The sequence below is a fragment of the Helobdella robusta genome (genome assembly GCF_000326865.2).
Source record: "Helobdella robusta unplaced genomic scaffold HELROscaffold_6, whole genome shotgun sequence".
Lineage (NCBI taxonomy): Eukaryota > Metazoa > Annelida > Clitellata > Rhynchobdellida > Glossiphoniidae > Helobdella > Helobdella robusta.
Window position 1 is genome coordinate 2,148,716 of NW_008705330.1, and position 17,432 is coordinate 2,166,147.

At 35.0% G+C, this 17,432-nt stretch overlaps 3 protein-coding genes across 3 annotated transcripts in view; all 3 read right to left on the reverse strand.

Moving 5' to 3' along the window:
• Positions 1-2,520: 2,520 nt before the first annotated feature.
• Positions 2,521-3,776, reverse strand: HELRODRAFT_164153 (hypothetical protein; the record flags this gene model as incomplete). The annotated part of the gene is made up of 3 exons (XM_009029168.1): positions 2,521-3,141; positions 3,207-3,484; positions 3,704-3,776. 3 exons carry the CDS (start codon positions 3,774-3,776, stop codon positions 2,521-2,523), a joined length of 972 nt encoding a protein of 323 aa, XP_009027416.1.
• Positions 3,777-9,822: 6,046 nt separating this feature from the next.
• On the reverse strand, positions 9,823-10,068 carry HELRODRAFT_68980 (hypothetical protein; the record flags this gene model as incomplete). The annotated part of the gene is made up of 1 exon (XM_009028991.1): positions 9,823-10,068. One exon carries the CDS (start codon positions 10,066-10,068, stop codon positions 9,823-9,825), a length of 246 nt encoding a protein of 81 aa, XP_009027239.1.
• A 1,349-nt stretch (positions 10,069-11,417) lies between these two features.
• HELRODRAFT_186549 (hypothetical protein) overlaps positions 11,418-17,432 on the reverse strand; it is a gene marked incomplete at both ends in the record, with an annotated part of 28,176 nt that continues 22,161 nt past the window's right edge. Inside the window, one exon of the mRNA XM_009029169.1 lies at positions 11,418-11,498. Within this exon, the coding sequence (XP_009027417.1) occupies positions 11,418-11,498 (81 nt within the window). The remainder of the gene's footprint in view (positions 11,499-17,432) is intronic.

Below are 17,432 nucleotides of genomic sequence, written 5' to 3' on the forward strand. Positions count from 1 at the left end.
ATAATAATAGGGTAGAAAATTTTGTCAAACCNGTTTTATTTTCACTGTTTGATCGTTCATTGAGACGGCTTTATTCTCTAAGAAATTTATTTAGTTTTTGCTTTTCCATTTATTTAACGAAGTTATTTTTGTGATTTATTAAGGCTTTTTTTTAATTATATATTCGATTCAAATTTATTAAAAAATAAATTGTTTTCGAAACTTCAAAAAATAAATTGTCAAGTGAAATTGCGTAAATATTCTTGATAATTATCAAAACATGCATATCGAAGTAAATTGTGAAGATTAGCCGATCGTATTTACGATTCTTCTTGTTTTTCTGTGCTTTTTTCTTGATCCTTGTCTTTTGCTTCGCTTTTTTCTTTATTGGCTGGTTGTGTTCTTTGGTCTCCTTATCTTCATCGATAGCATCATATTCTTCTTTCTCAATATTTACAATGCTAGTTTTTATTACTTCTTTGTTTTCATTGTTGGGGTTGGGACTGAGGTTGTCATTTTTTGTTGTATGTTTATTTTTGGTTTATTGATGTCAATTAGGACTGCTTCTGCAATTTTAAGATGCGTGTAGCTGCTGTTCTGGTATATTACTTTGGTGTTGCTGTCGAGGATTTCGCGGCTAATTGTGATTGAGTGTGTTGAGTCCAAATGAGATTTGATAGCGCCACTCTGTTTATGGATCGTAAGCCTTCTAGTCAGTGAGGTAGTAGATATATGATATATATATATATATATATAATCAAATCAAATATTGTATTTATATAGCGCCAATTATAATTGCTTCTCATCAGCGCTCTCCTCGTATGAAGCATATTGAAAGCGAAGCCATCATCGGTTGAGATCACTTGGAGTTACCAAATAGGTAAGTCTTTAGACGTTTTCTAAACTCAGCTAATGATAACCCGGATATACGTAGTTCGATAGGTAGGCTGTTCCAAAAAATAGACCCAGCAACTGCAAAATCTCTATCTGCTGTTTTCAGATTCCGATCTCTAACATACAGCGTGTTTTAATCAGCAGACCTTAGACGCCCATGTGATGACATAGATGAAACTCGAATACACTTATCTTCTAAATATTTTGGAGCCAGACCATTCAAACTTTTAAATACCATTACACCCAACTTGAACATGATTTTTTGTTTAACACGCAGCCAATGCAAATACTTTAGAATTGGTGATGCATGATCAAATTTTAATTTGCGATATATCATTCTAGCAGCCTGATTCTGAACCATCCGAAGTTTAGGCAACAGTTTATCAGCTATGCCATATAGAAGACTGTTACAATAATCCAATCTAGAGTTGACGAAAGCATGTACTAATAGAGTCATTGTATCTTTATCTACCGATTTTGTTACTTGACGTAATTGACGTAGTTGGAACATACATTTTTTAACCAATAGACTGACTTGTGGACCCATTGTCATACGGGAGTCCATCACAATTCCCAAATTGGTAACCGTTTTACTGAAACTTATATCAGTCATGCTGATGTTAATCGATGAAGGTTCAACCGCTGACGTTTGTTGCCATGTACCAGCCAACATGAATTGAGTCTTAGTCTGATTCAACTTTAGCCTACTTTGACCCAGCCACGAACCGACATCAGATATAGTTTTTGTCAGTTTCTCTAATACGGTAGGCATCTCATCTGGAAAACATGAAACGCAAATCTGCATGTCATCTGCGTACCCATGGCAATAATAACCATCTTTATTCAGTAAATCCAATATCTCTGCAACGTACAAATTTAAAAAAATCGGTCCAAGAACAGATCTTTGAGGCACCCTTGACGTAAGTTTCATTGGTTCCGAGAGACCGCCTGAGTAAGAAATCTGCTGAGTCCGACCAGTAAAAAATGATTCGAACCACGTTAACGCAATCTTATTTAAACCATAACAATATTTCAGTCTGTCCAGCAGGATTTTATGATTCACAGTATCGAACGCCGAACTCATGTCCAGGAATGTCAACAAAGTTACTTTTTGTACATTAACTGATGAATATACATGAGAGAATATATCCGATAGAGCTGTTTCGGTCGAATGAAATCTTCTGTGTCCAGATTGATGCAAAGGCCAAATACCATTTTTATTTATATGATTATTTAAAACTAACTCAACAGAACGTTCTATAATTTTAGAAACGAAAGACAAATTTGACACCGGCCTATAGTTTATCAGATTTGATTTATCTAATCCTGTCTTTTTTAGAATTGGCGTGACAATTGCATGCATGCAAACCTGTGGCATTACACCCTTCGTTAAGCACATGTTGATTAAGTCCGTTAAGTAAACAATAAAAAAGTCAGCATATTCTTTGAATACATGCGTCGGTATTGGGTCGAGTGAGCATGACTTCGTAGGTGACGAATTAACAACTTTAGATATCTGTTCTTCAGTCAACACTGGAAACGATTCGAGTGGAAACATAATATTAGTATTAGTAGAAATAACTGGAAAATTAAAATATTCAGTTGACTTTTCGATCACTTTCAAAAATTTTTTTAAAATCATCGGCGCTATGCAAACCATCCGATGTGGCAACCAAGCACATGGGTGGACTGATTAATTCTATTGACTAGATCAAAACTAGAGAAAATATCAGCAAGGGCTGTTGCATATATATCTGACAAAGTTTCTACGTGTATGTTGAAGTCACCTGCAACTACAATGCTGCAACATAAAAGTGTGATTTGTTCTAAAACTAAAATTAATTCTTCAAAAAATAATTTAGCAGGAGGAGCAGAACCTGGCCTATAAATCACCAAAAAAATTACTGAAGTTTTCCGTAATGTCAATTTAAAACATATCGCTTCAAATATAATTATCACTGGCAAAGGAATTTTTACACATTTATAGTTGTTTCTGAAATACGTTACCAAACCACCATGTCCAGGATCATTTAGCCTAACTTGTTCCAAAAAAATAAAATCACGTGGCTTTGCCAAACTAAGACAAATATTATCAGATGATTTATGCCAAGTTTCTGTAAGTATCAAAACATCCAAGCCATCATTGAGCAGCTCATAAACATTATCAACATTTGGACCAAAAGATCTAATGTTTAACAGACCCACCTTAATTTTATTGAAATTACCAGAAGAGTTGAAAACCATAGACGCACAATCAGAGCTAGTATGCTTTAGTTTTTTGTTGAATATTTCTGTATTTTTATTATTTTCAAATTTGATGGATCTCCACTCACCCTGTACAAAAATTCCCCCGACTCCTGTTTCTGTTTATCTTTTGCTTCAGCTACCAGTTTTTTACATTTCTCACGCTGTTCTTTAGTGAAGTCATGGCTTATGCTTACATTTTTTAATTCATCACTCAGTTGTTTCATCCTCAAACAATTTTCCATTATCATGTTTTTCATAGACTTTTCTTTAAACTCAATCAACATCGGACGTGGGTTGTCACCTTTTTTGCCAATTCTGTACATTTTCTTAATATCACTTTCCTTGATTTCATCATTTGTAATGACTGAAAGCAAATTCATAACAATTTTTTTATCATCATTACGAGCATCAGCAGAGTTAGTTTCAGCTTCACTGAGCCTAAATAACACAACATTGCACTCACGGTTTATTGTTTCGACATTGTTTTTAATTGATTTGACGACATTGTTCAGAGCCACCGTAGTCGATTTAACTTCTTCTTTGATGGTTCCCTTTACAACTTCAGTCTAATTCTTTTTCAAACCCCCTTCAACATCTTTAATCTGCGTGTTTACATTTGTTACCGATTTATCAAATTTAACAATTTTGTTGGCCATTTCGCTTAACTTTGCGTCAATTGAAGCCAACTCACGACGAAAAGAACTTTGCTCATCAGTAAGCTTATTTTGGTTACAGATTATTTCATTTTGGGTAGCCGTCACCACATATGCCACAACAAATTAACTCATCGTTACTTTTTCTGATTTTAACTTTGCATTTGTTGCATTTATCTTTCGACATATTCAACAGTAAAATATGTCACTATATCTGATAGTCTGATAAAACAATACAGGTTATCCTATAACGTTTACAAAATTAAATTCCTTCTCTTGTCGATTAAACAAGAATTTACAATTAAATCAACTTAACTTAAATTAATTGAGACAAAATTAACTTCAAACAATTAACGCAAACAAATTACATCATTAAATTCGTCAATATTTTCTCTATCAAATGAAATTAAATTTAAACAAAATACTCGATTTTAAACTATGAAATTAAGAAAAAATACGGAGCAAATCAAAATGCGGCTAGCACGTGCTACCGATATATATATATATATATATATATATATATATATATATATATATATATATATATATATATATATATATCCTTACATAGGAAGTTTGAAGAGGCGCACAGTCGTCAAGAGGACAAGAAAATTTATATATGAGATAACTAAGTTTTAAAGTTTAAAGACAAGTATTTGCGAGGTTGGCAATTATTCAAAATTAAAAGGTTAGATGTTTTGTAGTTTTTGTGAAAGATCCTTAATTTTACTCTATAATATTTGTTGGTTTAATATTATTATAGATTATCTTCTTCATGTTTTTTAGGACGAAGACATAAAATTTCGATAGTATAGTGTAATGGCGTTAATATTATTGTTATTTTGTTGTTGCTGTACCGGTTTTGGCATAACCGGTTGTCGTTATTGTTATTTTTGTTGTTATTGTCATTGCCGTTATTGTTGTTGTTGATGCTGGTGTTGTTTTTGTTCATATGTTGTAACTTTTTATCGATGACATTTTTAATTAGATCTGCGCTGTAATTATTATTTAGAATAAGGTTTGTGACACGTTTCATCAAACGTCGTCTGAGGATGAAGAGTGCGTGAAGGCGCGGTAAATGAATGATCTTACGGTACTTAATTTATATTCATCGGTACATTCACTACTTCTGTTTAAACATATTCCTTTATAATTACCTTTAATGTAGACGGAAGTTTGAAAATTGTGTTCGTTGCAAATGACAAGAACGCCGACTCTTTATAACTTTCGTACTCAATGGTAAATTTTACTTTGGATTTATTAAATATTTCAAATTAGGATCGTTATAAGAAACAAAAATATCATCAACATATCTTGTGTAGATGTTGGGTACAAGTTCTGGATGCTGGTTGAAGATTTCTTGCTCTAGATTACCTAGGTAGAAATTAGAGAAGAAGAAAACATGTATATATTGTATGAATTCTACCGAATTTTTGGCATTAATAACTTTTAAGTTTGTCTTTTCAATTTTCCTTTTTATAGAAAATAGAATAAACATAAAACTTAGGATATACTACAATAATTGTAAGACATTACGATTGGTTCTAAGGAACAACTGTACTCCTAAAGATGATTCTACTTTAAAGTATAATCATGTAATATATGAATTTAAATGCCCTATTGACAACTGCGCGTCAACCATATTTGTATATTGGTGTTACGACCACTTCACTATCAAGACGTCTCACAATGCATATACAAGGAGGAGCAATCAAGTCTCACAATTAACACATAAAACTCTAATAACCCGCCAAGTTCTTGACAACAACACAAAAATAATTTATCAAAACACCAGCACAATGCATCTAGAAATTGCAGAATCTGTCTCTTGATATCAATAAACCCAAAATAAACATCCAACAAAGAATGATTTCATCATTACCAACTCGACGCCTTAATAATAATCAATCAATTAGTTTATAAAACGCTATTTCCGCGATGTTCTACCGTGCTCGTCAATAAATTTTGCAAACAGATGGGTCTTGAAATACGCTCTGAATTTCGTAAGGGATGGAGTAGTCGGAGAAGGAAGTAAAATGTTCCAGAGAAAAGGGCCGGTAAAAGCAAATGCAGATTTAGCAAGAGTGTTTAACACGAGTCAAGAAGAAGTGAGAAAAAGAAGAAGATCGTAAACCAACGCGTTTAGATTCAATTAATATATCTGATAAGTATTTAAATAATAATTTATACATAAATGTGCAAATTTAAAAAAATTATGCTATATTTTATAGCTAGCCAGTGCGAAAGAATATGGAGATATATGAGAAAAGAACGGGACTTGAGCTATAAGACGAGCAGCAGAGTTAAAAGCTTTACTTTAAAGATAGAGAGTAGAATCAGGAAGACTAAAGTAGAGCGAGTTACAATAATCAATCCTAGATAGAACTAAAGAAGTAACAAGATGGAGAAAAGTAGGGTCGTCAAGAAAAGTTAAAAGTTTTTCTATTCTACGTAGATAATAGAAAAAACTTTTAGCAGCACTATTAATCTGAGAAGAGAGAGACATGGTAGAATCAAAGATAAAACCTAGACTACGAAACTTATGAGAGACATCAAAAGTTTTAGAACCAGGTAAGATAATAAGAGGAATAGTAATAGGGTGTTTAGAATTAAAACAAATTCAAACTTAGAAGAATTAAGTTTAAGACACATAGAGTCAGACCAAGCGATAATTGAAGAAAGACATAGAGATAGATTATGAAGAACACTATTGAGATTAGATGGAGGAAAACAGTATAAATATAAGAATCATCAGCATATACTTGATTAGTGAAAGAAAAATTATTAATAATACGAGGTAGTTCAGAGGTATAAATAGAAAATGGCCAAGGATAGAACCTTGAGGTACCCCAAAAGTAAGAATAGGAGTTAGAAGTAGAATTATTCAGAACATCAGAAGAAAAACGATTATAGAGATAAGAAAACCAAGACAGACAAGAATTAGCAATATTAAAAGAATGATCTAGCAGCCTCGAGAAAATAGTATGATCAACAGTATCAAAAGCAGAGAAAAAGTCTAGAACAAGTAGAAGAGTAAGATTACTATTGTCATAAAGAACAAGAAAATGGCAAAAATAAAGATAATGAAGAATACGACACCAACTAAGTAACTCACTTTGCCAAGTAACTAACGTTGCTTTGTCTAGATATACTATTGTTATAATACTCGCTATCGTAACCGATTTACGATGCGACGGGTTCAAATCCTCGATTGAATAAAATATTCCAAACAGTTATTAAACTTTATTTACAGAAGAAATCAACTAATCGTTTATTTCCAGTAAGTTCAAACTAACGCAACAATTAACTTTTAAATCGTTCAAATATCGCTTTAAATAATTCACCGAATCGCTATTCACAAAATCACGAATTTCACTAATCACGAATATCACTAATCACGAATATCACTAATCACGAATATCACTAATCACGAATCTCTTGCGACGTGCGCTTATATACTCTTCGCAAGCGTCGTTTCTAGATTCTTCCAGATGGTCCGATTCCAGTATACTCTAGAACGTTCCAGTCACTAGAACATTCTAGAATACACTAGATTCTAGTGTGTTCGGTAGCACGGTTATAACATTACCCCCTTCTTAGTTCTGTTCGTCCCGAACAGCTTTCGTTCTGGTGTCCGCATGGTACGGAGTCAGTCTATCCAAATGAACGATCTTCATTCTTGCTCTCGGCTTACGATATTCCTGAATACGGTAGACGACGTCATTCAAGCGGGTGATGACTTAATAAGGTCCTTTCCACCCTCGCTGGAGCTTTGGAAAACGTCCTTTCTTTCGCTGTGGATTGTACAGCCAAACTAACTCGTCGACAGCAAAACCGCCACTGCTTCCTTTCAAGTCGTATCTGGTTTTGGCCGCCTCCGTGTTTTTCATAATTTTAAGGCGTACGTAACGGTGGATATGGTTTAATCGCTGTCGAAGATTATCAATCAACGTCTCGGCTTTTAGACGGTCTTCTTGATACAAATTGAGTTCATCCAGTAGATTTTTGGTAAGTTCTTTGAGTCTACCTTTGTCAGTTGGCAGAACCTTTTCCTGTTGCTCCATATCTAATGATTTCACCAAATTTATTGATTGGCAATTGATTGATTACCTATTTCCTCGCCTTTTTTAATTTTAATAGTGTGTTTAGCGGTATTCATTATTCTGACAGGAATAAGACCATTTTTGTTCGCTTCTACCAGGCATTTTCCAATGACCGCGTTCTGTACATTTGTCGTTGAGGTTAGCTCCATCAAATAGAACTGGTGGCCCCTCGGATCGCAATTCAACTTGCCCCATACGATGTTTTCAGATGATTGAGGTAGTTCTATGTCACAATCGACTGTCACTCGAATGCATTTTTCGTCGCTATCCCCCATTATCACTTCTGTATTTCTCCATCTAAGAATGCGTTTTTCTAAGTCAATTTTGAACCCATATTTTGTCAGAAAGTCGACACTTATTATGCATTCGTCGATGATATCCGCGACTAAGAATGAACCTTCGAATAACAAGTCGCCTAGCTGAACAGTACGGAGAATCTTTCCATAGACTGGTGCTGTTCCTCCGGTAGCTGTTCGAAGGATGTATTTGTTAGAAGTCTCTTTCTTCAAATTGTGTACAAAATCAGATCTTAAAATCGATTTTGTTGCTCCGGTGTCGACTGTAATTACACATTCTCGTTGATCAACTTTTTCGTTCAGCCATAGGTCGTTTCGATTTCGATGTAGTCTGGAAACGTTAATTACGGTACTGGGGGCGTCAATTCTACTAGCCAACCTCTGCCCCACAAAGTTGGCTCTTATTAGCTTTTCCGCCCCTTCGTTAGAAGGGGCCGATCGTGATACAGGATCATCTTCTCTTCTTTTGCGCCATCTTGTCGCGCAATTTCGGCAGTAGTTATCTTTTAGGCGGTGTTTACAATCACGACGTAGATGGCCTTTTTCACCACAAATCCAGCATTGGGGTACACCATGCTGTTGGGGTTCGCGTTTCACAACCACCTTCTGGTTAGAAGGGGCCGATCGTGATACAGGATCATCTTCTCTTCTTTTGCGCCATCTTGTCGCGCAATTTCGGCAGTAGTTATCTTTTAGGCGGTGTTTACAATCACGACGTAGATGGCCTTTTTCACCACAAATCCAGCATTGGGGTACACCATGCTGTTGGGGTTCGCGTTTCACAACCACCTTCTGGAAAGAGCATTCTTCATGTACTTGGCGTAGACGTACGTCACTTTTTGATGCTTGCTTTGCCGATTCAAAAGTGAGACTGTGCGCAACGGCATCCTTGAGTTTTCGTTTATCTGACAAGAGAAGGGATTGCTTGAGTTACGAATCACGAAGGGCTTTGATAAACGTATCCAGGGCAGTTTCGTCTCTATGCTCGGGGTCTGATCTCGGATACGACAGCAATGTCAACCGTTCGATATCTTGTGCCAGCCGCTGAATGGATTCACCAGATCGTTGCGTTCTGTTTCTAAGCTGAGACCGATAAATCTGTTTCATGTGTTCTTCACCATAACGTAAATCCAACGCGCTAACCAGAACTTCATAGTTGAAGTGGTTCTCCGCCGGAATCGTCTGAAGAACCTCTGCTGCTGAACCTCGCAGGGCCAGTATCAGTGCTGTTGCTCGTTCTTTTCCGTTCCAACAGTTACTAGTTGCCGCTGCTTCGAACTGGGTTTTATAAGCGTTCCAGGACATCTCTCCGTCAAATGCTGGTACCTTCAAAGTTCTTCCGGATGCGTGATCTAACAGCATTTTGGATTGCTCCAATTCTCGCTTCAATTTGTGTATCTTGTGATCTACCTCAACGGTCTGACGATCAAGTTTCTGCTCGATCATTTCTATTCTTGTTGACTGTTCTTCAATCTGTTCTGCCAATTCCAATTTTACGTGTTTTAGCTGGTCCTTGATCTGTTTTAACTCCTCTGTCTGTCGTTCGGACTTTTCCTTGATCTGTTGTTTTAACTCTTCTGTCTGTCGTTCGGACTGTTCTTTGATCTGTTTTAACTCCTCTGTCTGTCGTTCGGACTGTTCCTTGATCTGTTATTTTATTTCAGTTGACATACTAAGCAGAAGTTCCATCATTTTAGCGTTTGTAAACGTGCCTGTGCTAATTTCATTGTCTTCGTCAGCATCATCAAACTTGAATTCGTCTGGGTTCTTATCTTCGTCAATGAGAGCTTCTCTCAGACGTGCTACTAGTACTTCTTTGTTGCCACTTGTGACAAGGCTTCGTTTCTGTAGTTCTTCTCGTAGCTGAACTACGTTCAAACCACACAGTTTTGACATCGTGTTCTTATTCTATGAGTAGTAATTCGCTGGTCGAAGATCCCACTTCTGGCACCAATGTTATAATACTCGCTATCGTAACCGATTTACGATGCGACGGGTTCAAATCCTCGATTGAATAAAATATTCCAAACAGTTATAAAACTTTATTTACAGAAGAAATCAACTAATCGTTTATTTTCAGTAAGTTCAAACTAACGCAACAATTAACTTTTAAATCGTTCAAAATCGATCGCTATGACAACGTCAACAATCAAATCAAATATCGCTTTAAATAATTCACCGAATCGCTATTCACAAAATCACGAATTTCACTAATCACGAATATCATTAATCACGAATATCACTAATCACGAATATCACTAATCACGAATCTATTGCGACGTGCGCTTATATACTCTTCGCAAGCGTCGTTTCTAGATTCTTCCAGATGGTCCGATTCCAGTATACTCTAAAACGTTCCAGTCACTAGAACATTCTAGAATACGCTAGAATCTAGTGCGTTCGGTAGCACGGTTATAACACTATTTAAACCAAAGCTAAGCTGAATTTATACAAGTTTTATTGAATTGCCATGATGAACTTGGATAATTTTATTTCCAATAAAATGAATAATTTTCAGAAAATTTTAGTAAGGAAAATTGAAAAGACAAACTTTGAACTGATGATTAATGCCAACAATTCGGTAGAATTCATACATCACTGCACAAAATATGGTCCCCTACCAACACATACATACATATATATAGTTAGGAATATATTTATTAATTTTAATTTAAAAATAATACTACAGTGATAGAATTTAATGAAAATTGTATTTATATGTATACATAATTGAGGTGGTATATACATATATATATATATATATGTGTGTGTGTGTGTGTGTAATACGTCCAGCCAAACAAAAAAATTAAAATACTTTATGCACTGCGCTTAATGAGCTTACCGGTTAGCTATATAATATTTGAATAAAAATGAGAGCTAAAAAACGTCAAAGTCCAATTTATTACAACCAGCATTTCATGTGTGCATTTCAAAATCTGTTGCTCTTTGTTAAGTTTTCATTTAAATTGTCTAATCTAATTAGATCGCAACAATATTAAAATGCTCGAAACATTCTAGAGGTGACTCTTTATAAATTAAAAAAAAACTCACGTTCTAATGAAAAATTTACAATACAACCTTTCGTTTTATTACAAATTAACAGCACAATGTTCGGGTATTATTGAAATTTATTTGTAGTTTTGAAAATTGTAAAAAAAATTTATTGTTAATGGTTAACAATGGCTAACTACATAAAGCGATCAAAAAATAATTAACATTAATACAATTCTTTGAATTGTGAACATTTAGAAAGGCGGGTCACCATCCTCTTCCACTAATTTATTATGAATAGCCATGAGACCTTTGAAATATTTCACTGTTTTCACCTGCATAAAGTTTAAAAGGTATTCGTATTGATAACAAAATATTTACATTTATTTCGTTGGCACGCGGGCACAATTTTGGAAGACGTGGGCGTAGTTTTGGACGAAAATTTTAGAATGCCGACCACATTTTTTTAACTTTTGATTCACAACTTTAACTAAACACCAATAATAAATGAAAGATATTTCAAAAAACGTTATAAATCAGTCGATGTAACATTATTTTATATTTTTTGTTTAAAAAACATAGTGAAAGATAATTGTGATTTCATTTACATTCAAGGAATGGTGTATCAATGATGGATTCCCATAGCTTAATGCAACATATAATAATATCAATCTATCAATCAATCTATCAATCAATCTATCAATCAATCTATCAATCAATCTATCAATCTATCAATCAATCAATCAATCAATCAATCAATCAATCAATCAATCAATCAATCAATCAATCAATCAATCAATCAATCAATCAATCAATCAATCAATCAATCAATCAATCTTCGTTTTGCGTTCAGAGACCCAGTTCCCCGAGGTAGGACGTAAATATATAATAATATGCTGGTTGCATATAGCAGCAATTATTCTAATTACCTTTTACAACTCTCGGCGATGCTTTTTATAAAACGAAGGCCTATATGTTTTATTCTCTATATATTTTTAAATTATCGTTCAGACAAATTATCAGCTTCATTTATCAATATTTAATGGTAGCTCAACTGGTCGCAAACAATCGAGCAAGACATGAAAGCTCTAAATTTAAATGAAATGGATACAACTGATCGTCTAATTTGGCGCAAAAAGTTGATGGCAAAGAAAACAACGTCCTACCTCGGGAACCGGGTCTCTGGACGCAAAACGAAGATTGATTGACTGGTAGCTCAACTGCAATGCAGTTTGGATGTATATCAGCTTTAAGGGCTTTTGCACATAAAACCCGTAGTTAGGCGTACTACAATCTACAATGTAGTATTTTGTAACCGGTTGAATATTGGCCACGTAACTAAATCACATAATTATTATTACCTGCTAAATAAAGCTTGCTGACATCAGTAATGATGCATAATGGATACAAATAATACATGTTTTTATTGTTAGCAAGCATTAGCCCAGACTTATTATTTAAATGCTGACACTATCAGCTGAGTCTTGCAGTCTTTTCTTACGTGCATGCCTGTCTTGCCGCTGGCATCATCATTAGTTTCTAGTCTTGCCCATGTGTTGAGACAGTGTGCTGACATCACTCTTGTTCATATAAATTGGTACTGTGTGCTGGACAGATCATTTAGTTGATTGACATTGTTATTTACTGTATTATAGTTGTGATTTGATTACTAACGTCAAGTTGTAAAAGATATGGCAACAGCAACTAGATCTCAAACAGAAGTTTATCAATCAATCAATCAATCAATCAATCAATCAATCAATCAATCAATCAATCAATCAATCAATCAATCAATCAATCAATCAATCAGTTTATAAAGTGCTATTTCCGCAATGTTCAACAGCGCTCCTCAATTGCAAACAGATAGGTCTTGAGATCCGCTTTGAACTTCGTAAGTGATGGAAAAGTAGTCAGAAAAAAGGGCCAGAAAAAGCAAATGCATATTTAGCAAAAGAGCGTTTAACACAAGTTAAGAAGAAGTGAGAACAAGAAGACGCTTGTAAGCTGGGGCGTTTAGGTTCAATATATATATCTGATAAGTTCTTAGGAAATAATTTGTACATAAATGTGCAAATTTTAAAAATTATTCTATATTTTATAGGTAACCAGTACAAAAGAACAAGATATGGAGATATATGAGAAAAAAGAGGGACACGAGCAACTAGACGAGCGGCAGAGTTAAAAGATAGAGTGTAGAATCAGGAAGACCATAATAGAGCAAGTAACAATAATTTATCATCTGGGATGTACTGTGACTGAATTAACTGGCAGCAAGCTGCCATCACATTGCATGGCTCTTGGCTATTTTCTACATCATCACCTGAAACTGCATGAGACTATCAGACAGTTATCAACTGCTACAGTAGAAGAGATAGCAGAATTTTGGCATAAAGCAAGAATACCAATAAGAGCTGTACAAAACTGTCGCGCTAAATTAGAAAAAACATTTAAGAGTGGCGTCTGCTTAAGAGGAATAAAGGCCGCAGCAATCTCAGACGCAAGTCAAAAGAGGCTGTTTGTTTCCCAATTAGATGATCTTATTGATATTGTTCGTGCCAACGCTCTTAGCATGATCTCAGTTACTAAAGACAGGAAATTTCAGCTAGCCCACCGAGAAAAGGGAAAAAAGGATCAATGGCTGGTAGAGACACAAAGAAGCGAACATAGCTAGACAGGAACAATTGCTTGCCAGACAACAAAGAATGAACAACTTGCAAAAAAGCAAAAGGAAAAAGTGGCATTATAACCAAAGATGAGTCTTAGCTACAGTTCCTATTGCAAACAGTTGAGCAGCACAGGCAGGCATATCCGGACAGCAAAAACGCACATTTTTGGAACTGCGGCCAAGTACGTCACTAGAAAGGCACTAACTTTCCTAACTTTCGGCTTTGAACGGTTGTATATTCAAGAACAAGCTTCTGTTTAATTGTATTTAAAGACAATGTTTGAGATTCAAAATTAAAATGCGGTTACATAGATGTATTCTAGAAATACTTTGCATTTTTTCAATTTTTAAATAATTTGCAATATTTTGTTATCTTTGATGACATTGAGCTATAAGAGACTCAAACTTTATTAATATTTGTAGATGAGAAGAAAAAGATCTGGGGCGTAAGACCATTGAAAATCACAAATTTTATTTTTTGGACTGTTTAAGCTCCACCCTACTGTACAAATTATAGCGAGATTTTGCATCTTTTGTTAAAATAATCAAATTTTATACATTTATGAAGTCATTTCAAGCCAGCTTTGATTTCTAACCTAACTTCAACAACTAAATCTCTCATCAAAAAACTAATTCGCTTCAACTAACTATCTATCTACCTGCATCATATCCTAACATCAATAAAATATTCAACACACTCGATTCAAGATTGTTCAAGAAAGTAGAAAATAGCAACAACTACGTCACTCAGTCAACATATCAGAATAAGACCATCATCACAAGACACCTTAATTATTAGCACACAATAAAACTATCATTTACTCAATTTAGTTTTCTTTTCTTTTACCGATCACTTAACTTACTAAGTCATTAACTACTTTATTAATAAATTATTTTATTTATTTACCGTTTTAAACCATTATTTATTTTATTTTCCATACCTTTTATGTTTAAACAATTTTTCCGTTATTTATTATTCGTTATCATTTTATACAATTGCTTTGCATGCTGTAACAGTTTTTGCGTTTGTCAGATTCTGATTTTTTTAAGAATTATGATTTTTTTTAAGAATAATAAAAAAATTATAACAATTTAAATCTCGTTGGTAGAATAAACTAATAAACAGATAGTAGTAAGAGTAGTAATGCTGTTCTGGAATATATCCAGAGAGCATGCTGACAGGCATGCTAGCACAGCCGATTCGTTGATTGATTTTTGTTCATCCAACAATCAATAACTGCTTCAAAATTATTTATTGATTGAGCCTCAACGAGTTCATTTGGTAACGAGTTTCAAGTATTTGCCACTCTGTCACTCTATTAAATAAATAATTCTTTCTGCTTCTATGTCTTGTTAATTCTTTAAAATATTTCAAGCTTTGACCTCGCGTTTTGGTTTTGACTATGCTAAAACGATTATTTAAATCAACTTTGTCCGAATTGTGCCTGGTTTTAAACAACTGAATCAAATCTCCTCTTTTTCTTCCCACCAAAGTTGTTAATCCTAATGTTTTAAGACGATCTTCGTTAGCTAGGTTTGTTTGTTGCTCTGCGCTGGACTTTTTCGATCACCTCACTATCACCCCTTAGATCTGTAGAAGCCAGTTTTGTGTCCACTTAAATGCTTCATTCAAATCAAAATGAAGTTCGACTACACCCTTATCTGAAGATATTGTTCTCATGATTTTAGTATCATCTGCAGTTTTGTTGTATTTTTCAGATTAGTTGGTAAGTCATTGACGTAGAGAATGAAGAGTAGAAAACCAATAACAAAGCCCTGAGAAACACCACTAAAAATTTCAGCCCAGTCAGAAATAGTTTCACCTTGAACAATTCTTTGTCTTCTATTTTTAAGAAACGATTCAACTTATTTATACACCAATCAATTTATTCCATGAGCCTTTAATTTAGCTAATAATCTTCTGTGAGGAACAGTATCAAATGTCTTGGTAAATCAAGCAGGACTACTACAATATCAATCAATCTTCGTTTAGTTGCAGAGACCCAATTCCCCCGAGAAAGGACGTTCTTTTCTTAGCCATCAATTTTTGCGCCAAATTTGGAGATCAGCTGTATCCATTTCATTTAAATTTAAAGTTTTCATGTCTTGATCGATTGTTTGCGACCAGGACTTCTTGGACGGACTTTGGGACATGTGCCAGGTACTTCAACATCTGCAAGAGAAGTTATGGCACTGTTTCCACTTCGTTTGACATGACCAAACCACCGCAGACGGTGTTGCCGGCATTCGTCCTTTATATCATCTAAACCAGAACGACGCAGGATTTCGGTAGATTTGATGTGGTCCTTCAGACTAATTCGTTGCATCCATCGGAGCATTTTCATATCGGTTCGGTGAAATTGTTGTTCCAATTTGGTTGTCATTGGCCTTGTTTCGGCACCGTATAACAACACTGGACGTATCACAGATTTATAAAGATTGTAGTGGTAGTGGGATGGCACGCCGCATCAATATAGAGGCAAGGAGATGCCTCTATATTGATGCGGCTGCACGTATTCCAGGCTGCACGTATGCGTGCTCGAACGGCAGCTTCAGCTGTTCCAGTACAATCCAGAACATCCACATCCTCTAGATATTGAAACGATGTGATTTTCTCTACCTTAATTTAATGGCTTCAAAAACAGTGCTATTTCGAATTTGATGTTCTGGATTGATGCAAGCAGGGCAGGACAAACAAAATTGGACACTTTAGATACAGTACCAATTATTTTTGAACAACGTTTGTGACACCACTGGTTACACTGCTGACACTTGATTGAATTGTTACCTACACCAGTTTTACAAACTGAACAGGGCCACCGTCCAGTAGCAGTAGATTGGATGGGTTCACCAGTGTTCATTGCTTTGGTTTTGCTGATGTTGGCTTTGAATCCATGATCGGTGAGTCTGGTGTTCCAGACCTTCAAAACATCTGTGCTGCATTCTGCTCAGACGTGGCTGTTAAAACGATATCAACAGCATATAATAGATTCCAAATGTCACTAGTGCGTATCGGTTTTGTGATTTCTTCCATCACAGTTATAAATAACAGTGGACTGAGAATCGAGCCTTGGTGAACTCCAACGCCGATGTCAAATGCATCTGTATTTCCAACCGTTGTGCTGACGGGAGTCTTAGTATTCGTATACATTTCCATCACAAGTCGAACAAGATATTCTGGAATGAGTTGTCGACGTAGACTCCACCTGATTGCTTTACTGGGAACTCGATCAAATGTTTTTTCAAGGTCTACAAAAATGTGTGATAGTTGTTGATGCTTTGTGAGGTACTTCTCTTGCAGTTGCCGAAGGATATGAATTAGTTTGTCATTAGGTTTTATTAAAGACTTAATCGAATCTTTCCCTGTTTGTTGACTATTAAGATATTTGTAAAGAATTTTGAGATTATCGTCAGCTCGTTCACCTAAGTTTGCTCATAATGAAGACGTTCTTTGTCGATTTCAGATTTAAATATTTGCAAAAATCTTATATTGAGATCTAGCACGTACGTAGATTTTTATCCTTCCATTTACAAATGTTTTTTTCATATTTGAAACACTTTTTTCTTCAATCAAGTGATTTTAAATGTGAGTTAATCCATGGAG